At 36.9% G+C, this 13,668-nt stretch overlaps 1 protein-coding gene across 1 annotated transcript in view; it reads right to left on the bottom strand.

The window, feature by feature from the left end:
- Positions 1 to 7,467, bottom strand: part of LOC110096946 (exportin-4) — a gene marked incomplete at its 5' end in the record, with an annotated part of 92,996 nt that extends 85,529 nt beyond the window's left edge. Inside the window, 3 exon segments of the mRNA XM_020823111.2 lie at positions 6,874 to 7,012; positions 7,150 to 7,236; positions 7,356 to 7,467. Coding sequence (XP_020678770.1) covers positions 6,874 to 7,012; positions 7,150 to 7,236; positions 7,356 to 7,467 — 338 coding nt within the window.
- Positions 7,468 to 13,668: the final 6,201 nt, after the last annotated feature.

The raw sequence follows: 13,668 nt of genomic DNA, 5'->3' as shown, positions 1-13,668 counted from the left end.
CATATGATGACCACCACTGAGATGAGAGCAGAAGTCGTGGGATTTGACCAAATAAAGAGGGATTATTTGGAATGCCCCGACTTCAAGGAGACCTACACTCTCTTGTCCACTGGCAACACGCGCTTTGTGGACGATTTCCTACTGGAGGATGGTTATCTTTTCAAAACCCAGAGGCTTTGCATCCCGAGCACCTCCCTTAGGGAATTTTTGGTCTGGGAACTCCACGCCAGAGGCCTCGCTGAGCACTTCGGACGGGACAAGACTATCGAAGCCGTGGAGTACTGTTTCTTTTGGCCCAGCCTAAAGAGAGATGTTGGTCGGCTGGTCAGTCAGTGTCACACCTGCCAACTGGCCATGCAACGTAAGCAGAACACTGATCTTTACACTCCCTTACCTGTCCCCAGTTGTCCTTGAAAGGACGTTAGTATGGACTTTATCTTAGGCCTGACCAAGACACTCCGTAGGCACAATGCTATTTGTGTGGTAGTTGACCGATTTTCCAAAATGGCACATTTCATTCCATGTTCTAAAACATCTGATGCCTCTCACATTGCGAAGTTATACTTCAATGAGGTCGTCCGTCTACATGGTTTACCCAAAACCATTATTTCAGATAGGGATGTGAAGTTCACTAGCTATTTTTGGAAAACCCTGTGGATGAAAATGGGCATCAAACTTCACTTTTTCACTGTCTTTCACCCACAGACAGATGGTCAGACCGAGGTAGTTAATAGGAGTCTGGGTAACTTGTTGAGGTCCTTGGTTGGTGAGCATATTAGAGACTGGGATTCTATTCTTCCTACTGCTGAGTTTGCTTATAATAATTCAATTAACCGAACCACGGATCTAAGTCCTTCTGAAATTGTATACGGGTTCAAACCTAGACAGCCGTTAGATTTGATACCTATGAGTTCTAAGTATAGGATTTCTGAGTCTGCATCAGCATTTGCATCTCATTTGCATGACTTCATAAGGACATTGCACAACAAATTGAAAAGAATAATCAGGAATATAAATTACATGCAGAACTAAAACGCTGATTTAAAACTTTTGAGGTGGGTAACTTTGTGATGGTGCGGATTCGTCCGGAACGGTTCCCGCCAGGAACAGTTAAGAAATTGCATGCAAAGAGTGCTGAACCGTTCAAAATACTTAAGAAAATTAACGACAATGCCTATGTAGTATATCTGCCTGCAGATTTCAATATAAATCCCTCTTTTAACATAGAAGACTTAGTGGCATATGAGGGTCCTAATTTTAACCAACAAAATCCACTATCAAAATAGCCTTGTGTGAACCCGCCTTGTGAGATCCCGAACCTACCTCCACTACCCGATATTTTCAAATCTCCCATAGCAGAGCAAGTGGAGGCAGTCTTGAGTAATTAGATCATATCCACAAGAGAAGGAGGATGAAGAAGGTATTTGATCAGGTGGAAAGGAAAGCCCGAGTCAGAGGATACGTGGCTAGATCGTAAGGAGTTGCAGCAGATTGACCCAGATGCACTTGAGATCTACGAGAGCGCCAGAGATAATTACTCGACGGAGTCGAGTTTTCTCCCACCCCGAGAGAATGATGGGGACATCAGATCATCATGGAAAGTTTATCAAAGACGTGGCCGCCGATCTACGGCCACGATCGAGTCTTTATATTTTTGATTCATCGGTGTATTTTTATTTTCATGAATTTTGTTATTTGCTTATGTGTGTTTTATTATTTCCTATTACACCCCTTTTATAGGAGTTGACGTATGTAAACCCAAAGGGCATTTGTGTCATTTTGTTTTGAGTCATTTGTATGAGGCTATTTAAAGCCCCCTTTGTTCTATTTGAAGTTAATGAATGATTGTTATGATATTTCTTCTGCTCGTGTTGTGAGAGAGTGAAAGTTCTTGGAGAGAACATTGGAGAGATCCCAAGGAGAGGGAAATCGGATCACCCACCAACCTTGGAGATGGTCGGGTTCGTGGTTTTCTTCGTTCTCTTTCATCTTCCCCTCGTCGAACGTCCCCATCCTCCACCTCAAGCCACCGACCACCTCACCTGACCCTCCTCTTTCCCCAAACCCTACGGCCTCCCCTCTACCCGAGTCTCTTCCCCCCACAAAACCGCCGGCCACCTCCACTCCATGCCCCCTTTGAAGTTTCCTAATTTATGATTGGTCAAATTTGGGAAGAAATTGAAATTCAAATTTAATTAATTTGGAATTCAAAACTTTCCTAATTCACTAATTCTATTTTAGAAAATTTTTGAATTCATGCCTAATTATATTTTAATTAAGAAAGGATTAAATTAAAACTTTCCAATCTTATGAATTTAAATTAGAAAGCTTTCTAAACCATTCAAAATCCCCTCCCCCCTCCCCTTGGATGCCGCCAGCCCCCTCTCTCCCCATGAGATTTTAATTTCTTTTATTTCCCAAATCTTCCATCAAAGTTTTAGGGAAATAATTCAAATTCCCTCAAATCCCTCCTACCCGAAATTCTCCTTTGCCATATCCAGCCAATTGATTTCCTAAATCTAGGGAAATTATTTTGGCATTTCAAATTCCCCTCCTCAGCATCCCGCCGCCCCCTCCCTAGTCATCTCCCTCTCTCCAATCCTCTCATCCCTCCTTTAATATCTCCAAGTGACTTGGGGCTTTGATCCTCTCCCTCTACTTCCTTAATCCCATTCATAGAATCTGAAATTTCTCTCAGATTTTGGGATCAAAATTTGAAATTATTTTCATATTTCTTTGAGGAAAGTTTTAGAGTTTGTTCTCTCTTCAAGGTGCAAGAGAAACTTCTTCTCTTCTCCCTAATCAAGTGACCTTCCAAGTACAAAGAAGATCTTACACTCAAGAATCTATGAATGGCGGATCCGGATACTGAATACGGTATCACTTGGGATGAAGACGGCTTCACCGACATCCTACGATCCACCTTCTTAGACGTCAATCCGAAGATTGACCACAATGTTGAAGATTACGTGGAGCGCATCTTATCTGCTTTGATGGAAGCCATTGACGAACACTTCGAAGGCATTGAGTGGAGGATCTCCACCTCCCTAGCGAAGGTTTCTCTTTCCCTTGCATCTTATTTCTTTTAATCTGAATTCTCGTTGGTTTAATTGCAGTCACGACGGGCTCTTCCACTGCTCTTGTTTAAAGCTTAGTAATCGTAGAAATTGAGCGCACTTTCAATGCATCCTAATTCTCGTTGTTAGATCAGGGATTAATTTGAAGACTACTATTTTGTGTTGTTTTATTTTATCATTTATCTTGAAAGTTTCAAAACTCGGAGCATGTGATTTAGCCTAAGCAAAATATCTCCTTACTTTTTTGTTTCTTCGTTTAGAATTGCTAGAAATTTTATTCTAAAATTATTCTAATCTAAGAGTTGTGCAATATCTAAATGACTCAATAATCATCTCATCTAAGTAGTTCTGCACTTCTGCATCACAAACCTTATCGAACCAAGTACGAGGACTTAGTTCTAACTCATATATCACTCTCCAAAGTTAGCTTAGTTTATTCTCCCCCTACATAGCATTCCCTGGAGGTTGCTCGATATAGATAAATTCAGAGAAGTCCTCAGAGAGAAAACTATTGTTAAAATTCATTTGGTGCAAAGTTCAGCCTTGATTAACAGCAACAGAAGAAGAAGACATTGAATTGAGTTGAGCAACTGGAAATAATTCTCAAAGTAATCAATGCCCATGAACTTGGATATATCATTTTTCTACCAATCAAGTTCAATAGAGTTCGTTAGATCCATTAAAATAGATGATGCGGACATCGGCACGAAAATCTGACGCATCTATCACAGGAGGTGTCGTAAATCGACGGCTCTGATTTAAGTTGTCATTTATGAATTATTTTCTGCATTTTAGTTTCTATTTTATGTTATTTCCTATTTTACCCCTAGGTTAATTTATTTGAGTGTTGTGGCCCAAGGGGCATTTTTGTAATTTTCTATGATTAAATCTGCTTTAATTTGTGGGCCCCATTTTATTCATTACCAAGCCCCTTTCTCTCTCCTTATGGCCGGCCACCTCACCCCCATTGTCTCTCTCTCTAATTGCCACCTCATCACCCCTTAATTACTTCCCAAATACCTCCCCTCTCAACGTCAGTTCAGCTTTTATTCCAAATTTGAAAATCTGAGAGAGGAAATGAAGAGAGGAAATGAAGATTTCCTCTCAGATTTCCCTCCCATTCTTCACGTAACGGCTTAGGATTTTAATTTCATTTCTTAATTTACCTCTCAGCTCACCACTTCCCCAGAAGTTTCGAATTTCATTAATTCCTACAGGAATTAATTGGAAAATCTCCACCGTTTATCAATCCCGTGAGCTGTCTCCCGTTACCACCCCTCCCCCCTTGCCTACCTGCTTGAGAAGACCTCTCTAGGCCAGAGCTTGTGAAGGAAATCACACTCAGCCTTCTACTCCTATTCACGGCTAAACTCCTATTATCCCTTCCAACCCATCCTCCCTACCTTGAGAGCTCATTTTCTTCTCAGATTTTGAGAAGAAAACCTGAACTATTTCAGCTTTCCTGAGAGTTATTCTCAGAATTTTGAAAGCATCATCAAGTGAATTCCAGATTTCATTGATTCTCTTTGGGGAGAATTGGGATTTGAACATACTGCTGGCTGAATTTCTCCTAAGATTAAATTCTCCTACCCTGTTATACATCAATAGAACTTAATCGTAATGACATGAAATGGTTTACCCCCAAATAGGGAATAGCCAAATCCCAAGAATATTGATTAATAAGAGCAATCTATTCAGGAGACCGTCTCTAGACAGTGGGATGCAGCATACGAGCTTACATGATGGGGTATGTTTGCACAAACAAAGTTGTGGTCGGGATCAGTGAGGTCAAGTTATGACAAGGAGGTGTGACTAGTGTTATGATTACTCAAGCTCTAACACAAGTTAGAGGACAACGTTTTTGTGTATCCTATTTAACATAGAATCATATATATATAATAACGAAAATATGTACAATGTTGAATGTTCTTAGATACATGCAATTAAATTATTTCATACATCTAACATAGATCACTTTGAAAATCGGGCACACATGAACTGACTAACCAAACTTACAGCAAAGGCTATGCCAAGCCTGGTATGAGCCAAATAGTTGAATTTTCCCACCAACCTTTGATATCTTTCTTTACCAACTAGAGAACTACATCACTCAAATTAATCTTAGCATCAATTTGAGTGTCTACTAATTTGCTTCTAATTAAGAAGGTTTCTTTTTTAAGAGATTTAGAATATAGTTTCTTTAACATACAATGAGGTCAAATTTGTTCCCAGAGATTTCTATTCTGAGGGAATACTTGAGATAAGGATGAGCCAAATAGATGAGTGTTCAAACTTAACAATCTTCACTTATCAATTGAAGAATTGTTGTGAACATCACCAAATTTAATGTTAAAAACAATTAGTGTCAACATGTTTGCTTCTAATTAAACATGCTTCTTTTTAGGAGATCTAGAACATGCTTTCTTCAAGAAAATGTGATTAAATTTTCTCTTAGAGATTATTTCCATTTCAAGAAAATATCTAAGATGCCTAAGGTCCTTGAATTCGACTCTTCCATGCATCGTAGCAAGACCCTTATTAAGACCTATAAAGAAATCATAGATTCTTGTCTTGAAGCATTTACCAGAACACTCTCTGTACCAATCATTTGGCTCGATAATATCTAGTACTTGCTGAATTATTGTGAGTGGAGAAGTGTTCTATGACACTCTTGCTCCCTTGCTTAAGGTCACAAGCTTAATCTCGCAATTCACACACTTGAACAAAAATTTTCAGATTTGAGTAAGCCATATCAACTAAATCATAGATTGTTTATGTAATGTTGCAGACCAAGTACAATAACCCAATGTGTTCTTTCAAGTAAATGATAAGAAAACACATTATTACTTCATCGTTGGTATCCCTTGATAAAAGAAAGGTCGACCATTTCAGTTTGGCAGATAGTACCATTTAAATATCTAATCTATCCTCTTCCCCGGAGCACCATCTAAATTAAGCGAAACAATCAAAAGAAGCTCTTCCCATATAGTTTCTAGGATATTGAATGCTCCATGGAGATTCTCAGAATGATAGCACTAGTTTTTAAGGTGAAGACAGACCCAATCATTTCTCCTTGTCTCGGGCCCTCTTGTAGTTTTCAGTCATCGTTTAGACAAATCCTAGCTCAATAAAATGTAAGGAAAAAAAGAAAAATAGTAATACAGAGAAAGAAATGGAATACTCCATATTTTAATCAGCCAAAATATGGCTCTATTTATAAAGTTTTATAAAGGGTGAAATTAAGAAGTAATAAGCCTTAAAAGAAAAGAAACATGATAAACACTTTTCTGTTTCAAACGAAATCCTTGATAAAATATGATGTGCACTAAATTATAGTGATATTTGTGTTTTATTAACTTAATTGGATAAACTGAAAGGGCGCTAGAATAGTTTTAAAGTTTCATATGATCTCATAAATCAAATTTTTATGTATTTCATTTTGTTGAATATAATATATTCACCCAAACTGCTCTTATCATAAATTCACATTGTTGCATTAAGTCCTACCCATTCTCTCTTGCACTTGATTAATAACAAGGATACGTTTTGTAAACCTTTTGTAGGAATTCTGCTTAATAGCACAATTAGCATATATTTAAAGACGACATGAACCTCAGTTGTTCCATAAAATTTTCCAGTGCATTAGCATGGGGTGTTGACTAATCTCAAGGGAAAGGATATAACAACACAATTACGTAAACATATAATCACAAATGTATAAATAATAGAGTTTTGTCATGTAAGAGTCAGCAATTTGTATTTCATACTATGAAATGGGAAATTAGATCTGAGATACCCCAAAAATAACATTCCATGTCTCCAGTAGAATATCCAGAGCTTCTGCCGTCCATGTTTCCTCTTCATCGTGATTAACTAAATCCGTTTTTACAACATCACTTGTCAAGATAGATAAAAAGTGAATGGTTCCAAAAGGTCTGGAAATCAAAAAAGAGTTTGTTACGCAATCATTAAAAGCCAACCAACTCAACAAAAATTGAGATCAAGTAAGATTACAAAATAACAGAGGTCGCTATTGAATTAAACTAGAAAAAACACAAGATTCACTGCTAACCTCAGAGATAGCAAAAGGTTGTTAAAGAGCAAAGGAGTAGTCAGAGTGGCAATTGACAGCAATGCATGGCAACCATCAATAAATTCACTGTATAAAGTGAGAGAATGATTATGAGAATCAAAAGTCAATCAAATGTATGAAGTAGAAAACAAAGAAGTAAGATAGTGGGAGGGCAGGTGAAGAATAAAGCATAACTAAGGACTTGCCTTTCACTTCGACCCAACCTTATTTCTTTTATAACCACTTCTGGAGGTTCAATCCATTGCATGATACATGAGAGTATCTGAAGAAGGTGATTGATTTGGGCATGCCCATTATCTTAAATTTGAAAATCACTATGTCAGGCCATCAAATTTTAAGATTTGAAGATCACTATGATGAGTCTTCAAAATTTAAACAAGTAGACTACATAAATAAAATCATTGAGCCATATTTTAATCTGAATCAGTATAAATTAGTTGGCATGAAAGTTTAAATAAAATAAAATAAAACATGGGTCCACACAACCATTTTGTAGTCTAATATTATTAGCTAGCACAAAGAGTGTAAACTTCTAGAAGGGGTAACATAAGGATCAGATAAATCATGGTCAACCCAGACAAATTTGCAATTAAATACTTTGAGAAACAACTTTTAGTCGGTTTTGATAATAAATGCCAAAACTCCTGCAGGCTTAATATGAAGTTAACTTGATGCGCTACCTTGTTATCCCTTTTATCTTATTTTTGTAGGAGTTGATACTAAATGAAATGTATTGTTAAGAAAATACCAAGCCAAAGAACCGAAATTGGGCCCACGGCAAACACCCTATGCACCATTATAATGTTAAATCTAAGTGCAAGGTTCAAGAACAAGTGCATACTAATCAACTCGTGTTACCCATGAGGGCTCCGAAAATTCCACGCCACGGCCTCTCCGTGCCAGTTCTTTTTTTAATGGGATGGCGGAGAGTTTTAACGAGCTTAGGTTCTGGTTAAATTTTCACAAGGCAGATTGGGTTTTAGATAAGACACTACCCAGAGATTTCGCCCTCATTTTGTGAGATTTCCTGTCAATATGGCCATCATCGGAGTAACATAATTGTCATTTGAAAAATATTTGTATTTTGTAGCAATTTAGGAGGCATCATATGATTCATGTTAGGTCGACTCTAGGCCTTTCAAGGAGAAAGATGAAACTTGGAATATTTGACCTGTGCAGCATCCTCAGATATCACATATGTGCATACATCATGCTCGTCAGCCAATGCAGATGTACTTTTAGCATATAAACCGTGACTATTATATGGGTGCTTTATTATCTTTGGAAACTGTAAATTCCAATTGAATGTAAATATTGCATCCGTAAAAATAGTTACTTCAAAGGATAGATTCACAATTAAACTTCAAAACTATTCAAAATCATATTTCTCTTGTATAGACAATTTGACTTTTTCAGCATAATAATGTCCTTTGGAAAACTACCAAATGGAATATCAAATCGTCATAAAAGATGTTTGGAATATCAACAGCTATTTATTATACAGAACTCATAAGCAACTTGTATTCACTCCTTAATAGACTGCAAAATAGGGGTGCTATAGTTCATGTTATTATTGGCTTTGGTAATTAGAGTTGTATATGTTTGATGCATTCAATATTTTTAGTTATTTTTGTTTTATTGTATTTGGGGAACAATATTAGTTGTGTTTTATGTTTTTAAGCTATCTTATGATGGTTGTGCTTCCAATGATCATGGTAGGAATGTGCTAGGCATGGCAAGCCTTGGATTTGCTTGCTTTTGAGTCCATTTCGTCCTTGTTCTGCTTGTTGATTTTGGTTTGCTGTGCTGGCTGCTCTCAGGTGGGCCTTGGTTGCTTGGTGTTGAGCTCAAAATGCTGGAATTCTACTTGGTGCTAGCTCATAAATGTTGAGCTGAAGTTTAGCTCAATGATTGGAGATTAAATGCACTTCCTAGCTCATTAAAATAAAAAAGATATGCTTTTGTTTCAAAGCTCATTATTGAGGAGCTCATTGGAGTGGACTTGTGCCTTTTCTTCTTTCTTTGTCTTCTCGGTTTCCCCTTGTTGGTTGGTTTCCTGTGATCTGCCCCTTTGTCTCCTGTGCTGGCTCTTCGGATCCCCTGCTGGCTGGTTTCTCGTGCCCTAATGCCTTGCCTCCTGTGCTGGTTTTTCGGGTCCATTACTAGCTGGTTTCCCGTGGCTATTTGGGGGGGATTTCGGTGGCTTCCTCTCTATTTTCTGTGCAGTTTTTCTGCTGCGGATTTTGGCTATCTTTTGGCCTTCTTCTTGGTGACTTTTGGCCTTTCATTGCCCCAATTCTTATTGGATTTGGTTGGAGGTGTTATGGTTATTTGTCTACCTTCTTTTGCCTATAAAATGGAGATGTTTTGGCATGAAAAAGTTGTTGAAAATCTGAGAAAAAATCTCTACAAAAACCTGAGGGTTTCTTCTTGGAAAAGCTTGAGAGCTTCTTCCATTCCCCCTTTCCTCCTCTCTATTTCGTCTTGGCTTCTAACCCCTTCTTCTCTACGCAAGTTCTACTCCACTTGTATCCTTCTTCTTGAGCTTTGGAAGTGTATGTTGGCTGAAATTTGGAGACATTTGCGGAAGGAGTTTGGAAAGGACGTTGGACTCTTTTGCAGTGGTGGACCCTTGGTTTGCAAGCCTAAGCACAATTTTCTTAAATTTCCTACTTTCATTGCATGTGAGGAGACCGTTAGACGGTTTTACTGAGGATAGCATTTTTATGTTTTTATTTTGTTTTGTTCGATTTGGCTTTTGTTTCTCCTAAGTTTGTTTGGATGTTTGCAAGCTACATATGAATCGAGTTTGGTTTAAGTCTTGTCCTAGTGTTCTCCAATTTGTCTCTTTACTCTAGTTTCGCTCGCATCAATGTTCCACTGGGGGATCAACATGTTTTGAGGACATTTATTTAACATACATACGAACCCTATAAACGATATTGTTTCCATTAGTATATGATTGCAAGAACTAATATATACATCACCAACAAACAACAGTATTATAGGTTGGTAATAGAAATACTAATGCTTATGTCTTTTTTGAGAAGTTCCTTGGGAAGATGTGGTTATCTTGATCAATCCTCTTGATATAAGAGGCATGTTTATAATCACTAGCATAAACACTATCATCTAAACTGATCTTTAAAACTATTGAATAACCTTCATTAGTGTAGGTTGCTTCAAATATAGGTAGAAATAGAGCATTATTACCTTCATTTCGCAATTGATTCCCAGTAGATGATACCTCAAGCATATTTGGAAATTGAGCTATGTTGATAAAGCTACAATGCTATGATTTTCTTATATATTATGATCCCTTACAATCCATATTGCGCAATTTTAAACCATGATATATATATATAGTGTAGTTTGGTGTGACATATGTTGAAAGAGCTGGAAAAGTTTAATTCTTTTATTTAACAATCAGTTATTATTAAACAACTTGTTATTTGACATTTCCATCTAGTTAAATCATTGAAGTGCTAAGTCTTCAAATTAATTTTAATAAGCCATGGACCTCCATTCAAACATGCAAAAGATCTTAAAATGTGCATCATACATTTTGATTCAATTTCTTCACAAAGCTCTTAAATGCAACCAAAAATAAAATAAATATGATGTACTGGTTATAAAATTATTCTCCATTTGACAAATCTTCTATAATATCCTGCCATTACTAAGAAACTTCTAACTTCTATCACATTCGTTGGTCTTGGCCAGTCTACCACTGCCTTTATCTTTTCTGGATCCATTGAATTATCTTCTCCACTTATAATGTGTCCCAAGAAGAAAATTTTCTTCAACCAGAATTCACATTTAGAATATTTAGCAAACAATGAATGTTGCCTCAATAATTCCAGAATAATTCTCAAATGATTTGCATGTTATTCATCATTCTTGGAATAGATCAAAATGTCATCAATGAAAACAATTACAAATTGATTAAGGAAATATCTGAAAATTCTATTCATCATATCCATGAACACTGTAGGGGCATTAGTTAGACCGAATGGCATAACCAAAAATTCATAATGCCCATATCTGATACCAAAAGCGGTCTTCTCAACATCAAATTCTTTCACCCTAACCTGGTGATAACCTGTTCTCAAATCAATTCTGAAAAATATGGAAGCACCTGCTAATTAATCAAATAGATCATCAATTCTTGTGACAGGGTACTTGTTTTTAATTGTCACATTATTTAATTCTTTGTAATCAATATAGAGTCGCATTAAACTATCCTTCTTCTTGACAAAAAATACAAATACACTCCAAGGAGATGAACTGAGTCTGATAAAACCTTTTTCAATCGATTCCGCCAACTGACTTTTCAATTCTTGCAATTCCTCTGTTGTCATTCTGTAAGGTGTTTTCACTATTAGATTTGTTCCAGGTTGAAGATTTATTGAAAATTCAACCTCTCTTTCTGGAGGTAAATCAACCACTCCTTTGAGAAAACATCTACAAATTCATTCACTATAGGAATGGAATTTATATTATAATCCCTTTCTTTAATTGCTTCTAACTTTGCTAAGAAAATCAAGTCACCTGCTCTTAAACTTTTATGCAACTGACTAGAAGTAATTAAAGATGATATTACTCCCCTTTCATAATGGAAATAAAACACATCATCCCTAGCTAAATCAAATATGACCCTTTTCTTCCAGCATCCTATAGTGGCAAAATATTTAACCAACCAATTCATTCATGTGGGAAACCGGTTCAATCTGGCTGGTTCAAGTGAACCATTCGAACCTTAATAATAAAACCCTACCCGTATAACCGCTCCCCATTTGTGAAATGACATAGGCGGACGACTGGGCGGAACCGAAGGCTTGCGAAGGAGGTTTTTGAGACTTCGATCCGCCATTTTTAGAATTCCAATGTGTTTGGAGATAAGAATTAGCTACTTCTTTTCATTTCTACCATTAAAGGAGTGATAAATTTGGAAAAAGTTTCAATGAACGAAAGGAACAACGAGGGAAAGAGGAAAAAGGTGTGTTTTTCAAACATTTATAAATTGTTTCTCTAATTAGTGAAAACATTTAATTTGAAGATAAGAAAGACATTTGGAAGCGAGGCGAAGAAAATTTTGAGCGGAAAAGAAGAAGGTTTTGGAATTTGAAAAATCCCCTCATTGTAAGTAGGGTTGGGTTCCCTATTTATAACCCGGGAAATTGATCCTTTGTGGGACCTACTAAACTAAGATTCAAGCACAAAATGACAAGGGAGGAATCACGGGTGCATAAGTCCCCTAGGTAATTGTTAGACCGATCCAGCCCGTCCCATAGGACTGGCTCACGCGTAACATAGGTGGGATTTCTCCACCTTCTGTACGTGCCACTCAAAACGACCAGTCCAAAAAGAGCTGTCTATGAAGAATTTTTTAGGAAGTTAAGAGGGAAATTTGAATGTAGGGACTATTTATAGATTTCCCTTTGGATTGTATGCATTAAATAGCTTGTTTTCCAATGGTTATGACATCTTGAATTTTGGTTGAAATTTGAGATCTCTTAGGTTTTTGGGCTCTAGCAGCATCTAGAGATTTGAGAGAGATAGATCCTCTCGAATAGAGGATCAATGTATCTTGGTATTTTCCTTTTCCATTTCATCAAATAATACAAATTATCTACTATTTTCCTAGTTTTGTGTAGATTTTTGTGGAGAATTCTTGTTGTTTTTCAAAGATTGCTAGGAAATTCTTGAGATCTTCAAGTGTTTCCTATCAGTATTGTGCACACAAACTGTTAAAGTCAGGAAACTTGTACGCCCCATGAGTGTGTCGTACACCTCATAAACATCTACCTTTGAAAAGAAACAAAATAGTACATTATTACGTGTCATGGGTAATACAACCCCTTCATTAAAATGCACGTGATATGCAAATCACCGATGGGTGTCGCCTACGAGCCCCCTATTGTATAATGTACATGTAACAAATACATACAAACACATTAGACCCATATGTCAAGTGCCATGTATATATATTGCTAATCATATGAGTGCACTAAGTAAGATGCACACATACCGTTAATCACGCAAGGCACTTTGTACAAATGCCAATAATCATGCCACTATGCAAGTGCATCAAGATTCGTGTGTTCGTGTCACACAAATGCATTGAGCAAAACGTGCGAGTGCATTATACAATTGCAAGTATACCATGCACATATGCTAAGCGACATACAAATGCACATACAAATATCCAAAATGCACACATACAATATACAAACATAATGCAGGCATACCATACACACATACTAAATGGTAGGCAAGTGCATTATATATACATGCTGAAAAAAAATATGTGTATGTTATGTAAATACATCAAATACTATGCAAGCACATAATGCAACATACAAGGGCATCATGCATACATGCGGTCCAACAAGCTAATATATCATATACATGTTATTCAACATGTTAATGGTTCATGTACACACATTATGCAGCATGCAATTTGTTGAGTCTAGTAATTAGGTTGTTAAGCCTAAG

This window comes from Dendrobium catenatum, unplaced genomic scaffold, assembly GCF_001605985.2.
Source record: "Dendrobium catenatum unplaced genomic scaffold, ASM160598v2 fragScaff_scaffold_334, whole genome shotgun sequence".
NCBI lineage: Eukaryota > Viridiplantae > Streptophyta > Magnoliopsida > Asparagales > Orchidaceae > Dendrobium > Dendrobium catenatum.
This window is presented reverse-complemented; position numbering and strand designations above follow the sequence as displayed.